Raw genomic sequence first — 19,298 nt, 5'->3', positions numbered from 1 at the left:
ATACCATTTTTGGTATTATCTTAGATGTATATTTGGATAATATTAACCTATAACAAGGATAGGAATAAAAAGTTAAAGTTATTAGTTTCTGATTTAAGGTAAAATGTAAAATTAGTATTTCTACTTTATTTATCTTAGTGTAAATTTAATCTTCTAATAAAGAACTGTGTGTGACATCAACATCTGGTTCTTTATGGGCAATAATTACATTATGGTATGTGAAATAGAAATTGTGCAACTTTTAAGAAAAATCACTGTTTATAACAGTCTTAGTATAATTATTAGTAGAAGGTAAAAGGTTTATCAAACATGGAGTTATTAATATTGAAGATGGCTTGAAAGAGTGCTTAGTCTTAAGTGGCGTACACTAGCTTCTAGAGATTTGGTTGGGGGAGAGGCCAAAAGTGAGGTTTTCATGTTCTGTAATACTATAGCAAAGAGGAAAGTGCTCATATCTGTTTTTGCTTGATTCAGTATTTAAGTATTGAAGCAATATCAACTGTAGGGACCAGAAATAAGGGAGCTCAGAGATTAAAGTGTGTTCCTTTCCTTGCTCAAGGCCTTGGTTTTGATTTCTTGTATTGAATAAATTATATTGGAGATGATACCTTTCAACAGCTTATATTGATTGGTTAGATTTTCATTTAAATTTTTGACTGTTATTTCAATACATGTTTTTTACTCTTTAATCCTTATAGCTTTTCTGCTTCTCTTACATCTCCTTTTACTTTTCACTATTTATCAGGGTTTTTCTTTTTTTAGCTTAATGGTATTCTGGTCTAGAAATAATGGTGTGTCTATAATATCAGTTCTGTGTAATTTGTTGAGACTTCTTAATTATACATATACGTATATTATATATAGTTAGGGGAAAATAGTGAATTCTGCCACTATTGGTATTGTGGTTAGTTTCTGCCTACTATATATATGTGTGTGTGTGTGTGTGTGTGTGTGTGTGTGTGTGTGTGTGTGTGTATAGATAGATAGGTAGGTAGGTAGGTAGGTAGGTAGACACAGCTCTGTTATATCTGTATTGACATTTTTATCTGTTTTATTAGATACTGAGGTGTATTTAAATTGCCATCTTTGATAGTTGGCATTTTGTCATATTATATTTTTTATGTCTTTTGACTATTAGTTATTAGATGTATAGAAAATTTAGACCTCTCAACCCCTAAAAGGAAACTAAGCCCAACCAGAGATGTGCTTCCATACTTGTAGATGCCAGTGGGTTGGTGTGCTTCGGGACTTCAGTAAGACTGCATGAGATTTTCACCTTCTGGGAGGAACTGAGCCTAACGAGAAGTTTCTTTCTATATGTCTGTAACCCATCCTTGTATTTACAGGCAGATTGTGGCCTCTGCCCCACTGCTCTTTCCTCAGGAAGGAACTAAAAAATAGGAGATATCTCCTTCCCAGAGACACCAGTGACCTGTGCCCTCTCCCTGCCAATGCAGGAACATATTGGATAGCTCGGGGCAGCTCAGACATCCATCCTTAACTCCCACAGTGGAAAAAAATGAAGGAATTCACTACATAAATAGATGATGACAAAAGTCCAAAAAGATCCTCAACCACATCAGACCTCTCTACACTGCCTGAAGAAGACTTTGGGCAGCAATCCTTTCAATATCGAATGATGTGAAAAATAATTGTAAGAACTTAATAATTGTAAAAACTTAGGGGAGCCTCATGTTCTTCAAATTAAACTTGAAAGAACTCCTTCAATTAGAAACATAGGCATTTTTTTCTTTTTCTTTTTCTTTTTCTTTTTCTTTTTCTTTTCTTTTCTTTTCTTTTCTTTTCTTTTCTTTTCTTTTCTTTTCTTTTCTTTTCTTTCTTGCTTGCTTGCTTGCTTGCTTTCTTTCTTTCTTTCTTTCTTTCTTTCTTTCTTTCTTTCTTTCTTTCTTTCTTTCTTTCTTTCTTTCTTTCTTTCTTTCTTTCTTTCTTTCTTTCTTTCTTTCTTTCTTTCTTTCTGTTCTTTTTTTTTTTTTTGACTTTTGGGCCACACCAGGTGATGCTCAGGGGTTACTCCTGGCTATGCGCATAGCTCAGAAATTGCTCCTGGCTTGGGGGACTATGTAGGATGCTGGTGGATCAAACTGCTGTCTGTCCTAAGCTAGCATGGGCAAGGCAGACAGACACCTTACCACTTGCCCCACTGCTCCTGCCCCAGGCATTAAAGAATACAGTAGTATCAGCAGAATAGAAAAATCTAAATATCAAACCAGTGACCAAAGATATTGTACATAACTATAAAGAAGAAATAATAGAAAAGAGATTGAGGAAAAATGAAGATAATTTCTGATATATAATTGACAATATCAGGAGGAACAATCTCAGAACTGTAGGCATTCCAGGAGAGATAAAAGGAAAAGGAAAAGAGGAAGCTGGTTGAAGTAATAGCTGAAAAGGAAGATTAATCTATAATTCCAGGATGTCCAAAGAGTGCAAATCATAATAAATTTGAACAGAAAAACACTAAGACTATGTTATCAAAATGGCCAGAACAAAATCATAGAGTCCTTAAAAAAGCAAAAGAGAAGCAAGGGCTCGCCCACATAGAAGGGATAAAAAAGTATGAGATTCACACTAGATTTCTGAAAGGAAGCTATAAACAAGACAAAAATAGAATGCATATTTGAAGTACTGAATAAAAAGAGCCTATAGCTATGACTCCTATTTGCAAAAGTTATCATCAGATTTGAAGAAAGGACAAAAATATTCTCAGATAATAATTGAGGATATTTGTTACATTGAAACCATCTCTGCTATGAATACTGAATAACTTCATAGAAAAATAACGAGAAATGGAAAGAGAAAGAAAGCCTAATCATCATAGATAAACGACAATGAATTAATTCACACCATGTATATAATTTCTATAAATTAATGTCAGTGGTCTGAATTCTCCAATCAAAGGGTACAAAGTAACTGGCAGGATCAAGAAACAAAATCCAACTTTGTGAGGCTTATGAGACATACTTGAGCTCTCATGGAAGACAAAGATTTAGAAAGAAAGATTAGAAAAACAATAATATAGGTCAGTGATAAATTTTTAAAAAACAGACATATCTGGTCATTGTATTAGATCAAATAGTGTTCAAGCCATTGGGAGTAATAAACAATAGAACTGGAGAGTGCTGACCAAGAAAACTTAATTTTTAACATAAAAACAGACATATGCACATACACACACAAAGGATCAGCAAAGCTTATAAAGCAGCTGCTAATAGACATGAGATATACACAGTAAAAGTGGGAGATTTACCAATCTCATTATGGTACAGATCACCAGACATCACAAGGAAACAAGAGCCCTAAATTAGGAATTTGAGCACTCTCAACCCCCTAAAAACTCATTACACATTTTTAACCAGTGCATGTGGAACATTCTTAAACTATGTCTGGGAACAATTTAAGTGTACATTTCACAAAAAAAGAAATCATATCAAGTATCTTCAGATTACAATCGCAAACATAGAGAAAATAATTCAAAGAGTAAATGCTTAAGGAATGGAGATTGCCAAACTCTTAGCTAGATTCAAGGAAATAGAGAAAAAATCTGAATCAGAGATGAAAGGGGAGAAATTAGAACAGAAACATCAGAAGCACAAAAGATCATAAGAGACTTTGAACAACTTTATGCTACTAGCCTGGAGAACATGGAAGAAATGTATACACTTTTAGAATGGAAAGAATTCCAGAGACATAATGAGGAGGAAGTAGAAAATCTGAACAAACTTATCATGAGTAAGGAAATTGAAACAGTAATTAAAAATCTCTCCAGAAATAAAAGTCCATGTTGAGATGAATCCACTTATGAAATCTGCCAAAATGTCAAAGAAGGAATATTACTTATACTCTTCAAGTACCTGGAATATTTTTTAAAAAGGGAATCCTTCCTAGTGGCAGCTATGAAGCCAACATTATCCTTAGACCAATACAAGTAAGAGATCTTACTGAAAAATACAATTTTAGAAAATTTAAGATACTTTGCATTCAACTGTGGTGGCTACCATTCTGTCTCTAATCCCCAGGGCCACATAAAATGGTCCCCTGAGCACTGCCAGGGTTCTTTACAGAGGACAGATCCAGGAATATCCCCTGAACAGCACTGGGTGTGATCCAACCCTTCCCCTCTTCCAAGAATATTTCAAGATGATATCCCTGATGAACATTGATGCAAAGATCCTTAACAAAATCTTAGTGAGCCAAATTCAATGATATATCAAAAAAAGTGATATTTCTCCTAGGAATGCAAGTGTAGTGAATGCAAGTGCAATATATACAAATAAACATACTACAAACCCAATAAAAGTAAAGATAAATGTTATGTGATCATATCATTAAATAAAGGCTTTGACAAGATCCAACATCTACTCATGATTAAAAATCACTTAGAAATAGGGATAGAGATTAGAAGGAACACATTTTACCATTCTGATGGCCATATGCACAAATCAACAAATAAGAACATTTTCAGTGGTAAAAACTGAAGGGATTTTCTCTGAGATCAGTTATAAGGTAATGATGTCCACTCTCTTCACTGTTATTTAATGTAGTTTAGAAAGAACTTACTACAGCTGTGAGGAAATAAAAGGAATTCAAATTGGAAAATAAAGTATCATTATTAGAGAAGACCTGATAATATACTTAGAAAAACTAAATGCCTTTACTAAGAAACTCTTCAAATTAGTAAACCAATACAGTAAATTAGTAGGCTACAATCCTATGCTACAAAACAAGAACCTGGAAGGAATGGATAAATTTTTGGACTCCTGTAATCTCCCAAAGTTGACCTGGAATACCTGAACAGTCCTACCATGATTAAGGACATTGAAATGGTAATCAAAAGGCTTCCCAAAAACAAAAGAAAAGGTTCAGATGGATGCATAAGTGAATTCTTTAAAATTTTTAAAGATGTGCTGCCAATTATTTTCAAGCTATTCCAGGAAATTGAAGAAACAGAAACAATCCCAATTTCTATGAAGCTACCAAAAGCAAACAGAGACAAAGAGAATTATAGGTTAATATCCTTGATGAATGCAGGTGCAAAGATCCTCAACAAAATACTAGCAAATAGAATCTAACAATTTATCAAGGTTATATGGAATGACCAGTTAGGATTCATTCCAGGGAAGCAAGGATGGTTTAAAACATGCAAGTTAATCAATATAATACATCATATCAATAAAAGGAACAAGATCATATGTTCATATCAATAATTACAGAGAAAGCATTTGACTAGGTCCAACACACATGATAAAAACTGCCAACAAAATGGAAATCGAATGAACTTTCCTCAATATTATCAAAGCCATATACTACAAGCCCACTGCAAGCACTATACACAATGGGGAAAAACTAAAAGCCTTTCCTCTAAGATCTGGCACAAGACAAGGTTGCCCCCTTCACCACTTCTATTCAATATAGTACAGGAGGTACTTGCTCTAGTAATTAGGCAAGAAAAAGATATAAAGAGCCAGATAGGAAAGGAAGAAGTCAAGCTTTTACTGTTTGCAGATGACATGATACCGTTTCTAGAAAATCCTAAGGAGTCTACCAAAAAACTTCTTTTGCATGGCAGAAGAAACTTGAACTAAAACTAAAAGACAATCTACTGAATGGGAGAAAATATTTGCATAGCTTAGATCAGACAGAGCTAATATCCAAGACATAAAAACACTGACAAAGCTCAACAATAGCAAGAAAAAATAATTTCTGCACAAATTGGAGAGAGGAGATGAAATGATACTTCCTCAACGAGGACATATAGACAACCAATAGACTTATAAGAAAGTGTCTATACTTTATCTGGGAAATGCAACTAGAAGTGATAATGAGCATCATTATCCTCTGCATCATTGAGTATAGTTCTCAGAGTCTTAAGTCTTTCCTGTCTGGAGACTGTGGATACAGCTGTCTCTGCTGGGCCTCTTAAGCACGGCAGACATTTTGAGGCTTCCCTTTGCTTCTTCAGACTAGGAACTTTGATCATCTCTGGCATCCATCCCCTGAGGGGAGTCTTCCGCCACAAGGGGTGGAACCAGAGGAGCAGGGCTGCTCTGCTTCATGGCCACGCACTCCACCTAGCCAATGAATACCACCACAACACGTAGAAAAACTCACAATACAAGCGTGACAATGGGGGAAACTACGCAGACTAACATCAGACATAAAGAATGAAGATGGCAACTCTGATGACCCAACAACGGCCAACCATCTAGTTAGTCTTTCAGATGTGGAGTTTAGAGAAGAAAATGGAGGATGTTCACAGAACTCAAAGAAAGTACAGAACAGAACACTAATAAGAATCAAGAGAATATGAAGATAGAAATCAGAAAACTCCAAACTGAAATATTAGGTCAAATAACAGGTCTGAAAAACTCAGTAGACAAATTGAAAGGCTCAGTGGACAAGCTCTCCAACAGGGTAACAGCAGCTGAGGATAGAATTATTGAGCTGGAAGATGAGATGTATAACTACTCCATACAGCAGAAGAGATAGGAAAAAAAGCCTTAAAGCAAATGATCAGACAATGGAAAAATTACTCAAAGAATATGAACAGATGAAAGAGAATGGTTCTCATCTCAAAAAGCTTGGAAACAACCAGTGTTGGCTAGGAGGTGGTGCAAAAGTAACCTTTCACTGTTGGTGAAAATGTTATCTGGTTCAGACCCTATTGAAAACAGTATGGAAACTTCTTTAAAAAGTAAGAATAGAAATTTAATGTGACTCAGTGATCGCACATCTCATCATCTGTCTCAAGTACACATAAAAATTTAAATTTGAAAAGCTATAGGCGCACTTTTTTATTTTATTAAAGTGCTAAGTGGCAGGATATATAAACAACCCAAATGTCCAATGACAGATGAATGAATGAAGAATTTGTGCCAAATATACACAATGGAATATTAAACTTCTGTAAGGAAAGATAAAATATTGCAGTTTATTGTAACTTGGATAGAATTGGAGGACCTCATGTTAAGTGAATAGAGAATAATAAATACAAAATAGTTTCATTTATCTGTGATACACACACACATACATATACACACACACACATAATCAAAACAAGAGAATAATGCTGAGTGGTAACAACTCTTGACTTTTGGTTACAGAACTGATATATACCAAGCAGTATGGGGTGGGGAAGAGATGGAGTATTGCAGTGATACAGTAACTTTTTCTATCAAAACCATGAAAGTAAACACTATTGTAACCATGTGACCTAAGCTACAATAAACAAATTATTTTAGATTTTTTCCTTTGTTTTAGTAAATATTTTTCATTTTATGAATGTAAAAAATAATCACCAGTTCTTTTTCCTTTTTGCTACTTATTTTGTATGAGCTAGTATAGTTTTACTAACCTTTTCTAGATTAATTAACACTAGTTTATTATTGTTATTTTATTCTCTGTTGATTGTGAGGCCACACTCTTGGATGCTTAGACAACACAGTTGGCTCTCAGGTCACAGTATGGTGCTGGATTCAAACAGGGCCCTGTTTTAACTGCATGCTAGATAAGTGCCTTAGATTTTCTTTCTTTTCTTTTTTTTTTGTTTTTATTTTTGTTTTTGGGCTACACCCGGTGATGCCCAGGGGTCACTCCTGGCTATGTGCTCAGAAATCGCTCCTGGCTTGGGGGACCATATGGGATGCTGGGGATAAAACCTAGGTCCATCCTGGGTCAGCTGTGTGCAAGGCAAGTGCCCTACAGTTATGCTTTGCTCCAGCCCCTAGATTATCTACTATTTCTTGGGTCCCCTTCTCCATTTTCTTTTCTTTCTTTTCTTTTCTTTTCTTTTCTTTTCTTTTCTTTTCTTTTCTTTTCTTTTCTTTTTCTTTTTTTCTTTTCTTTCTTTTTTTTTTTGCTTTTTGGGTCACACCTGGCAGTGCTCAGGGATTCCTCCTGGATCTATGCTCAGAAATTGGTCCTGGCAGGCTCAGGGGACCATATGGGATGCTGGGATTTGAACCACTGACCTTCTGCATGCCAAGCAAATGCCCTACCTCCATGCTATCTCTCCGGCCCATCCCTTTTCCATTTTCATATTTTCTATATCTATCTTTAGGTCTTTATATGTGTAAATATACATATATTCTTGTGTATTATGTAAATATATATTTTCTTTTACGGGGAGGTACTAGGGATTGAGTGCTATATTCTATATTCCTAGAGGTATTGGTTGATTTAGCCAATAAACTACATCCTTATTTCTAATCTATGAATATATTTTTGCTATACCTCATAATTTTATGGACTTTATTGTGCTTTTTAATTTGTAGTCAGATCTAATCCAATTTCTCATACATGTAATCCATGTAATCTAATAAAGTTCTCAGGTTCAAACACCAGAACTTTGGAGAGATTTGGGTCTGGAAGTGAATGGCAGTCTGGAGAATAATTCTCACACACACACTCAACACACACATACACATACACACACATATGCATGGCGGGAGAAAAGAATTTTCAGGAGTTCCCCCACTTTTGCCCTTAGCTCCTAAGAGACAGCCAGCTCCGGGGAGGTCTGGAAATGCAAGAGGGTGGCTTCCTCCTAATCTGAGTATTTAATCTGAGGAATTGGCATCTGAGGAGGTGGCACCAGATGGTCTCAACACCAGTCCAAGGTGCTACATTCAAAGATGTTTCCAACCAATGAGTAACAATGCAGATACTGAGTGAGGTAGAATCAGATCAATTGCATTAATCCCACAATCTACCACCAAGTTACATCTCAGACTCTAAATTGTAATATGTTATATGGATTCTTTTTTTATAGTAACTTCTTAATGATACTGTTTAGTTTGTTTACATTTATTTCAAATATTAGTATAGTTAGATTTATGGCTTACTCTTATTTGTTATGTTTCACTTGCATGTTTATTTTTCACTTTTATTTTTAATTTAAATTAGTTTCATATTGTTTTCATGGTCTATAGTAGCTCTTATTTTTGAAAAACGTTTTTCTCCTGTGAGTACAATTGAAGACTTGTAGTGAAATATAACTGTTGTATGATCTGTCTACAGCTGTAGTTAATTGCAAATAGAGTAACCATGGCTCAGAAATCAAGTATGTATCTACTTGTACTTTTTCCTTGACTTCTGTTCCCCGCCTGTACTGGTAGCACCGATCTCCATGAGTGTTTTTCTGTTATTTACATAGGGCATTTGCTTGCATGCGACTGTTCAGGGTTCTATCCCTGGCATTCCATATGGTCCCCCAAAGAGAATAGGGCATTTGCCTTGCATGCACCCTATTCACTATGCTATCGCTCCGGCTTCTCTTGTTCCTCTTTTTTATTTTATTTTCTTAGAGCAATTCTCAGAGGAACTTGTGTCTACTTCTAGCGAAACTTGCCCTCTTTGCACTTTTTCATGGTCTTCTGTTTTATTGATTCAATATTAAGTCTTGCAGTGCTACTTGAGCTTGGAAGTGCTTGGGATCACCAGGGAGGACCAAGTGGTGCTGGGGATGAAACTCAGGGCTTACCAGTGCAAGGCATGTCCTATGAACTATTGTCTCTGTCCTATTTTCTTGATTATATGAGTTATTATAGCAGCAATCAATGTAAATCAATTCTGAGTACTTGGAACCTTTGGAAGAAAGAATAGTTTTATTAATTGCATAAGGTGGCAATATTTTAAATGCTCATTCTGACACTCCTTTTAGAAATGTAAGTCTGATATAATAATAATTTTGGCAGCAAAAATGACATTTTTAAAATAGTACCTGACCTACAGTATATCTACTTAATGATATTAAAATAGAGCTTAAGTCTTCATTAATAAGCCTAGTTATTGTTCTAATCACCAAAGCTTTATTATCATGTTATGATAAAACAGGTCTTTGATTTAAATGAAACATTTTAGTGCAGTCCACTTATTCTTTCTAAATATTTGATTAAGAAGTAAGTAGCTATGCTCTTTTTTGCTTGTTTGGGGTCTAAGGAGAATTTCCAGAGGGACTAGGACATTCATTTTGGTAAGAGCAATTTGAATTGGCTTGACAGTCTTTCAAAAGTTATAGAACACTGGGATGACACATGGCCCCTCTTGAATCTAGGTGCTATAATGCCTGCATTTTCTTGTATCATGAATGAGTCCTCTAGGAATTAACTCACAGTTAATTCAGAAGATATTTGATAGGACTCCCTTCTTCCTCCACCCCTTAATGTTCAGAGGAAAGACTTTAAAGCTTAATGAAAGATAAGACAAAGAGTGAGGTATTTGGATAAAAATGCACATGTATTGTTGAGAGTTAGGATAGAGAGATAGCTCATACCTCATAGCAAATGAGTTTCCTTAAGTTGAAACTGAGGGAATCTCAGTAGTACCATTCAGGTTGTATACTTACCCACTTGACACTTATGATGGTGTGATACACACACACACACATTTTTGGGTCACACCTGGTCATGCTCAGGGGTTACTCCTGGCTTTGTGCTCAGAAATCGCTCCTGGCAGGCTTTGGGGACCATATTGGCATGCTGGGAATTGAACCCAGGTCCATCTCTGGTCAACTGCTTTCACAACAAATGTCCTACCTCTGTGCTAGCTCTCTGGCACCAAGACCAACTAATATCCTAAGAACTGTTTACTTTTTAATTTTTAGAACTATCTACCTTTAAATGACCTAATTCTATTACTATTTCAATGTATATCATTTTAAAAATTATAAACTACTTTATAGGTGAAGATGTTGAGGCACAGAGATAAAAATGCCTTGCATGCAGCTATACTATTTCTCTTGCCTCCCATTGTTTATCTTTCTATATCTTTTCTTAATTTCATATGTATATTTCCTTATTTATATGTATTCTTTGGTGTATTTTTTCAATATTTAAATTGGCACAGTTTTTTAAATGCTCAGATATTTAGTATGTACTTGTTGCATTTTTTGCTAGTCTGAGCACTATGAGCCTTAATGTTATTATTAGTAGAAATTTAAAATTTTATCAAAGTTTAATATAAGTATTTTTTTAGCTTCATTTTTTTCCTTGTTATCTACGAAAGCTTTGCTCATTTCAGAATAGCCAGTATGCTTTTTTATGATAGCTTTTAGAAACTCTTTGGTTCCACTTTTTGGAATTAAGTTTGTGATTCCTTTCCAATTAATTTGTGAGTATAAAGTTTATTGAGACATGTTTTATGATTCAGACTCCTGCTCATATGTCAATGTGTCATGTGATCTTAAAAGAACGCATATTCCACTTTTGTTGAGTTAATTGTTATGTATAATCCTTACTGACTCTGGCCACGTTTTCTCAATATTTCCCAACAAATATTGTGAAGTTGTCTCAACTTTTTAAATTTTTTGCTTTAGGTATTTTGAATTTCTGTTTTTAGGGACATGAATATTTCCTCTTGAATAACAATTTTATCATTATTTATCATTGGTCATTATTTCTGGAAGTATTTTTTGCTGAAGCCCTACTTTTCTGAGGTAATATAGCTACTCAAATTTTATTGATGCAAGCATGATATAGTTTTGTCCATTTTGCCTTTTGAGTCTTTGAGCTTATACATATATAAATACATATATATATATAAATACATATATATATACTCATGTATATTTTCTGAACAACTATTAGGATCTTGATTTTGAAAAATATAATTTGAGAATCACTACTATTTACCTACTGTGTTTTGTTTGTTTATTTGTTTGCTTTTGTTTTTTGTTTTGTTTTTTTTTGGTGACTCTCCCAGTGGTGCTCAGGAATTACTCTTGGCTCTGCACTCAGCAATTACTCAGCAGACTTGGGGGATGATGTGGAATGCCAGGGATGGAATTCAGTTTGGCCTCATGCAAGGCATGCAGTACTCTTTCTAGCTTTTGTTTATATATATATATAATATAAATATAAATATATATATATATTTATTTTATTTTGGGGGGGGTTTGGGCCACACCCGGCAGTGCTTAGGGGTCACTCCTGGCTGTCTGCTCAGAAATAGCTCCTGGCAGGCATGGGGGACCATATGGGACACCTGGATTTGAACCAACCACCTTTGGTCCTGGATTGGCTGCTTGCAAGGCAAATGCCGCTGTGCTATCTCTCCGGGCCCCTGTTTATATTTTTATATTTAGTGTGATATGGAGATTATTGGTTTACCCTCTTGTAATTTGCCCTCTTGCAATTTACATTCTATTTGTCTTTTTGTTTGTTTGTTTGTTTTTTGGGCCACACCCAGCGTTGCTCAGGGGTTACTCCTGGCTGTCTGTTCAGAAATAGCTCCTGGCAGGCATGGGGGACCATATGGGACACCGGGATTCAAACCAACCACCTTTGGTCCTGGATTGGCTGCTTGGAAGGCAAACGCCACTGTGCTATCTCTCCGGGCCCTCTATTTGTCTTCTTTTCCTTTTTATTTTTCCTATTTTCTGCCTTATTTTCAGGTAATTGACTTGTTTCCTCTTTCTTTCCTTTGTTATCATTGGAATGATCAGAGGTCCACTCATGGTCCACTCAGTGTTTTCTGCCTTCAGTTATAATGCACAGAATCATATGCAACACAAAACTTATATCAGGTCTTACATTCTACAAGTGCATATAAGTTCCTATATAAATCCTATATAAAAATACAAGAAACTTATTCCAAAAATGCAATCACTATTCTTTTTATTCTATTATCATCGGACTCATCTCTAATGTCAGTTTTTCAGTTTTATTGGACATCATTTTCTAAAATAAGGTATATAAAGTATTGCTTTGTTATACATTGTTGAATTATTTCCCTAATAGGTTAATATATATCATCTCAAATAGTTGTCTTTTTTTTGACATATCATTATAATTTCTTTATTTAAGCACCACAGTTGCAAACATGTTTGTAGTTGGATTTCAGACATAAAATGCCACCCCCTCTTCACCACTGCAACTTTTTCACCACCATTGTCCCCTATTCCCTTCCTCCCCAGTCCTCTGCATTGTTTCTCTCTCTATTATTGTTATGATAGTTGTTAGTATAGTTATTTGCCTAAGTGCACTTACCACTCTTTGTGATAGACTTCATATTATGGGCTGATCCATCTGGGCTCATTTCTACTGTCTCTGGGTATTAGTATCATACTGTGTTTTATTTTTCTTAAATTCCACAAATAAGAGAGACTATTCTGTGTCTATCTCTTTCCTCTGATTTATTTCACTCAGCATGATAGTCTCCATGTTCATCAATGTATAGAAAAAATTCATGACTTCTTTTTTCCTAATTTACATTCCATTGTGTATATGTACCACAGTTTCTTTAGCCACTCATCTGTTGTTGAGTGTCTGGATTGTTTCCGGATTCTGGCTATTGTACATAGTACTGCAATGAACATAGGAATGCAGAGGGCATCATTGTATTGTGTTTTTGTGGTTGTAGGGTATATCCCTAGGAGTGGTTATAGCTGGATCATATGGGAGCTCAATTTCCAGTTGTTTTTTTAGAAAGTCTCCATATCGTTTTTCAGAAAGGTTGGACCAGACAGCATTCCCACCAACAGTGAATGAGAGTTCCTTTCTCCCCACATCCTCTCCAGCACTGATTGCTCTTGTTCTTTGTGATGTGTGCCAGTTTCTTTGGCATGGGCTGGTACCTCATTGTTGTTTTGATTTTAGTGATGTGGAGCAATTTTTCATGTCCTTTTGGCCATCTGTAATTCTTCTTTGAGAAAGTGTCTATTTCTTCCCATTTTTTGATGGAGTTAGATTTTTTTCTTGTGAAGTTCTGTCAGTACCTTGTATATCATATATACAAGATATATATTATATATAAATATATTATATATACAAGATATATGTATCTTATATATACTTATATAAACAAGTACATTGTATATCTCCGATAGCCCCTTATCTGTCTTTTGGCCATTTGTATTTCTTCTTTGAGGAAATGTCTATGCATTTCTTCTCCCCATTTTTGATGGGGTTAGATTTTTTTTTCTTGTTAAGTTCTGTCAGTACCTTATACATATAGTAGCCCCTTATCTAATGGGTTTTGTGTGAATAGTTTCTCCCATTCAGTGAGTGTGTGACATTTTTACCCAAGTCACTGTTTTCTTTGAAATGCAGAAGCTTCTCAGTGTAATGTAATCCCATTTGTTTATCTCTATTTCCACTTGTTTGAACAGTGATGTTTCCTCCTTGAAGATGCCTTTAGTCTCAATGTCATGGAGAGGTTTGCCTACATTTTCTTTTATATACCTTATAGTTTTATGTCTTATAGCAAGGTCTTTAATCCATTTTGATTTGATCTTTGTGCATGGTGTTAGATAGAGATCTGAGTTTGCTTTTTTTGCTGTGGCTGACCATGGATTGGGAGTTACACAACTAGAAGTATTCACTTCTGACATGGCTCATAGGACCATGTTCAGTGCTGGGGATTGAGCCAGGGTAGGATGCATTTTAACCCCTGAACTCTGGATAGTTTTAAGGTTTTACAATACTAATATGTGCCTTATGAGGTCAGTTTAGGTAGCACTCATAGTGCTGACTGGAGCCACAGCTAAGAGCTTGTAGAGGATTGTGTGATGCCAGGAATAGAATTCACTTTCAAAAACTATGCTCTACCATTTGAGACAAATCCCTAACTTTCTTTGTGTTTGTTTTATTTTACATAGTTTTTAAAACATCACTCACTGCTATGCCTACAGATTTATTAATCCTTTCAACTGTAGTTTACTTTAACCCTTTAATCTATTATATTCATCATATAAAATGTTGTATTTATCTTTAGGGCCCTAAAGATAATAAAAGGTTACAACTTTTTTGTTGCTGTTGTTTTCGGACTATCCCAGCAGTGCTAAGGGGTTATTTCTGGCTCTCTACTCAGAAATCACTCCTGGCAGGCTCCGGGGACTATATGAGATACAGGGGATTGAACCAGCGATTGAGCCCAGCTATGTGCAAGGCAAATGCCCTACTTACTGTGTTATCATTCTGGCCCCCAAGGGGTAAAACCTTCGGATTTTTGTCTTTAATGTGATTGATACTAATTTATCTTTAATGCGACTGATACTTATTTATCTCCAGCACCACCATTAGTCTCCTGAGCACTGCCATGTGTCACTCTTGGGCAATCCTGACTATATCCTAGCATCCACACCAGCCCTGAGTGGGGAAGACATGTTGTCAGGAATTGAACTTAGTTCTTGTGATTGCAAGGCGTGTGATCCTGCTCCTCGACTGTCACTTCAGCCCGGAAAATATTTAATTGAATATTAGACACCAAGAATTTTATTTATTTATTTATTTATTTATTTATTTATTTATTTATTTATTTATTTATTTATTTATTGGGTCACACCCGGCAGCGCTCAGGGGTTACTCCTGGCTCTACGCTCAGAAATCACCCCTACCAGACACAGAGGACCATATGGGATGCCGGGATTCGAACCACCGTCCTTCTGCATGAAAGGCAAAAGACTTACCTCCATGCTATCTCTCCAGCCCCAGAATTATATATTGTTGACAGTTTTTTTTCCCCTTGTTCATTCTCTCTTACATTTTCTTTTAAGTATAAATTAAATTGCAGGTGACTTGTGTTACATGGAAAAAGTATGGTTCTTTTTGAGACAAGCTTTTAACCATTCTTAGAACTACCCAGAATAAGTTCTTTCTCTGACTCTCTACTGGGATGAATTTGACCATACAGCAATTCTTTTAGGTTTTTCATTGATAATCTAAATTTCGGTGTTGTTTGGCTGATGGGCTACACAGATCATTCTGAGTTCCTGAGGAGTTTCTGAGGATTGTTCTGGTTGCTTCTTATGATTAAAACTTACCTTGTTTTTATGTTATGCTTATAGTCTTATTATTTTAGCATTGAAAAATTAAAATATTTGGACAGTTATGCTAGGTTAGGTGCTCAGGAAAATGAATTTTATTATAGTTTTGTGAGATCCTGAAAGGATGATCTTATCTCCTAAACTACTTAGCACTTCCACGGGAAGAGGCCTCCTTCTTAAAATTGGTATTTATTTTTAATAATAACAAATAATGATAGACTTTTTATACTAAATAGTAATCTTATAATCTTCTCCTTGTCCTCTGCTCTCTCCTCTAGGAAGAACGTGTTGTGAATCATATGGCAGCCAAGATTGTTGAAAATGTCTGCACAACTTCTTCTCCTCAAGCCCAGGGCTTTATTACAGGAGAAATTGGACCTGTTTTATGGTACCTATTCAGACATTCTTCTGTTGATTCTCTAAGGATAACAGCAATTTCGGTAAGATAGATCATCTTTTGTGGAATATATGTGGGTTTGTTCCCAACATTAAAAAAGAACTCTGTGAGAAATAGAATATATTTAATGAGATAATAGGGAGGAAATAGCAATCTTAGAGTCATAATTAATGAGGACAGTAACTTGATTTTTTTCTAAAGGAAAGCTTTCACAACAGGGGCTGGAAAAACCTTGAAATTTGCTAGAAATTCCAGCAGTCCTTTGTGAGATTGGCATAGTTTGTAGAACACTTTGGAGGGAACTAAAGACTAGTACAGAGATAAAGTGCTTGCCTTGCATGCAGCCTACTGGTGTAACCCCTAAACACAATTAAAATTACTCTTTGGAGGAATATAAGCAAACAAGCAGTTTATAAGGCATGCAATTTGATTTGGCTTATATTTCATGTTTTTTTTTTTACCTTTCATTTTAGCTTCCTTATCCAGATTTTATGTTCAATGCATTTATTATATGGTTCAATTCATTTTAATGTTCAGGCATCTGTGGTTTTGTAGTTTTTGTATTTTTATTAGTTGTCTCTATGCTCACGTTACAATGACTTCTGGTGTAAAGGATAATTATGTATGATATGTTAACATTTGTATCAATTTAATAGTCTATTGAACAAATAAAATGCTTTCTATTCTGATTTAAATAATCTTTTTGATGATAAGTCTCATCTATAACCAACATTCTGCAGTAGCCTCAATGTATTCCTCTAGTCTGTTTATTCTTGTGCTTCTCCTTGTCTTTAGTTTCATCTTATTCTCATTCCTGTTCTTTAGATCCTCAATTCCGTATTTTCCTCAAATGTTGCCCGAGGGGGGGGGGCATCCAAAGGGAATCATCCCTACTTAGGTCTGCCATATTTATTATTATTTTTCTCCTGTTAAAATGGATGCATTGTTCTTTCTGTCAAAGACAGAATATATATATATATATATATATATATATATATATATATATATATATATATATATATATATTCCCAACTCTACTCTGTTTTTTTCTTGATAATGTTACTTACATGGTTATTTATGTCTGTCCTAAATCTTAAGACAGATCTCACTTTTATATTTTTCCAACTCTATTCTTTGTTTTTTTTTTCTTGGTAATGTTACTTACATGGTTATTTATATCTTTCCTAAATTTTAACTTTTCTAGATTCTTTTAATTTGAATTCAGAATATTCTCGACTTTGCACTCTTTTTCTTTAAAATACATACGAACACATTATTCCAAGGCTTTATATTCCTTTATCTCAGCTATTCTTTAAAAGTTGGAGAGTGGTAGAATAGTGCTCTTAATTTTTTTTATCTTTATTTAAACACCATGATTACACCCATGACTATAGTTGTATTTTAGTCACAAAAAGAACACCTCCCTTCACCAGTACAACATTCCCACCACCAATGCACCCTATATTCCTCCACCCACACCCCCTGCCTGTGTTCAAGACAGGCATTATACTTCTTTCACTCATTAACATTGTCATGGTACTTGTTAGTGTTCTAACTGCACTCACTCCTCCTTGAAGTGAGCTTCATATCACGAGCTGGTCCTTCTGGCCCTTATCTCTGGACATTATTACAATAATGTCTTTTTTTTCTTAAAACCCATAGATACGTGAGACCATTCTGTGTGTCTCTCTCCCTTTGACTTATTTCACTCAACATAATAGTTTCCATGTCCATCCATGTATAGGAAAATTTCATGACTTCACCTCTCCTGACGGCTGCATAATATTCCATTGTGTATATGTACCACAGTTTCTTTAGCCATTCATCTGTTGAAGGGCATGCTGGTTGTTTCCAGAGTCTGGCTATTGTAAATAGTGCTGAGATGAATAGAGTTGTGAGGAAGGTATTTTTGTATTTCATTTTTGTGTTCCTAAGGTATATCCTTAGGAGTGGTATAGCTGGATCATATCGGAACTCAATTTCCAGTTTTTTGAGGAATCTCCATATTGTTTTCCATAAGGGCTGGACTAGACAGCATTCCCACCAGCAGTGAATAAGAGTTCCTTCCTAGGGACTGGAGTGATAGTGCAGCAGTAGGGCATTTGCCTTGCATGTGGCTGATCCAGGATGGATCTTGGTTTGATTCCCGGCGTCTCATATGGTCCCCTGAGCTAGGAGTGATTTCTGAGTGCATAGCCAGGAGTAACTCCTGAGGGTCACCAGGGTGTGGTCTAAAAAGAAAAAAATTTTGTTTGCATTGATGCCAGCAGAGGTTGCTCTTGTTCTTTGTGATGTGTGCCAGTCTCTGTGGCTTGAGATGATATCTCAGTGTTGTTTTGATTTCATCTCCCTGATGATTAGTGATGTGGAGCATTTTTTTTTCATGTGCCTTTTGGCCATCTGTATTTCTTTTTTGCAGAAATTTCTGTTCTATTTTGGATGGAGTCCAATGCTTTTTTCTTGTTCATTTCTTGTTCATTTCTGTCATTACTTTGTATATCTTAGCCCCTTATCTGATGGTTATTGGGTGAATAGTTTCTACCATTTCACAAACATGCAATTAATCTATGATAAAGATGTAAGAAACAGAAAGTGGAGCAAGGAAAGCCACTTCAGCAAGTGGTGTTGGGACAACTGGTCAGCCACATGCAAAATATTCAACTCAGACCTCTCTTTAACACCATGCACAAAGGTCAAATCAAGATGTAATTAAAGACCTTGCTATCAGACCTGAACTGTAAGGTATATAGAAGAAAAAGCAGCAAAACAATCCATGACATTGAGACTAGAGGCATCTTCAAGGAGAAACACCACTGTTCAAGCAAGTGGAAACAAAAATAAATGGGATTACATTAAACTGAGAAGATTCTGCACTTCAAAAGAAACAGTGACTAAGATACAAAAGGTTATCCACAGAATGTGAGAAATTAGTCTAGTATCATTCTTAAAATGTCTCTGCAGCTGAGCTCACTCAGATCTCTTATGACTTTTGTGTTTCTAAATATATGCACTTATTTCTGTCTACCTTTTAGTTCTTTCATTTGCCTGTGTAATTTTGAACATCAAGGGTTGTTATTGCTCACCAACTATCATTAAACAAAGGCTCTAGTGCAGTTA

General features: G+C 35.4%; 1 protein-coding gene across 1 annotated transcript in view; it reads left to right on the top strand.

The window, feature by feature from the left end:
- The window catches only part of ULK4 (unc-51 like kinase 4), a 665,001-nt gene that overhangs the window by 109,377 nt on the left and 536,326 nt on the right, over positions 1-19,298 (top strand). Inside the window, exon 19 of the mRNA XM_049782607.1 lies at positions 16,063-16,224. Within this exon, the coding sequence (XP_049638564.1) occupies positions 16,063-16,224 (162 nt within the window). The remainder of the gene's footprint in view (positions 1-16,062; positions 16,225-19,298) is intronic.

This window comes from Suncus etruscus, chromosome 10 (assembly GCF_024139225.1).
Source record: "Suncus etruscus isolate mSunEtr1 chromosome 10, mSunEtr1.pri.cur, whole genome shotgun sequence".
Lineage (NCBI taxonomy): Eukaryota > Metazoa > Chordata > Mammalia > Eulipotyphla > Soricidae > Suncus > Suncus etruscus.
This window is presented reverse-complemented; position numbering and strand designations above follow the sequence as displayed.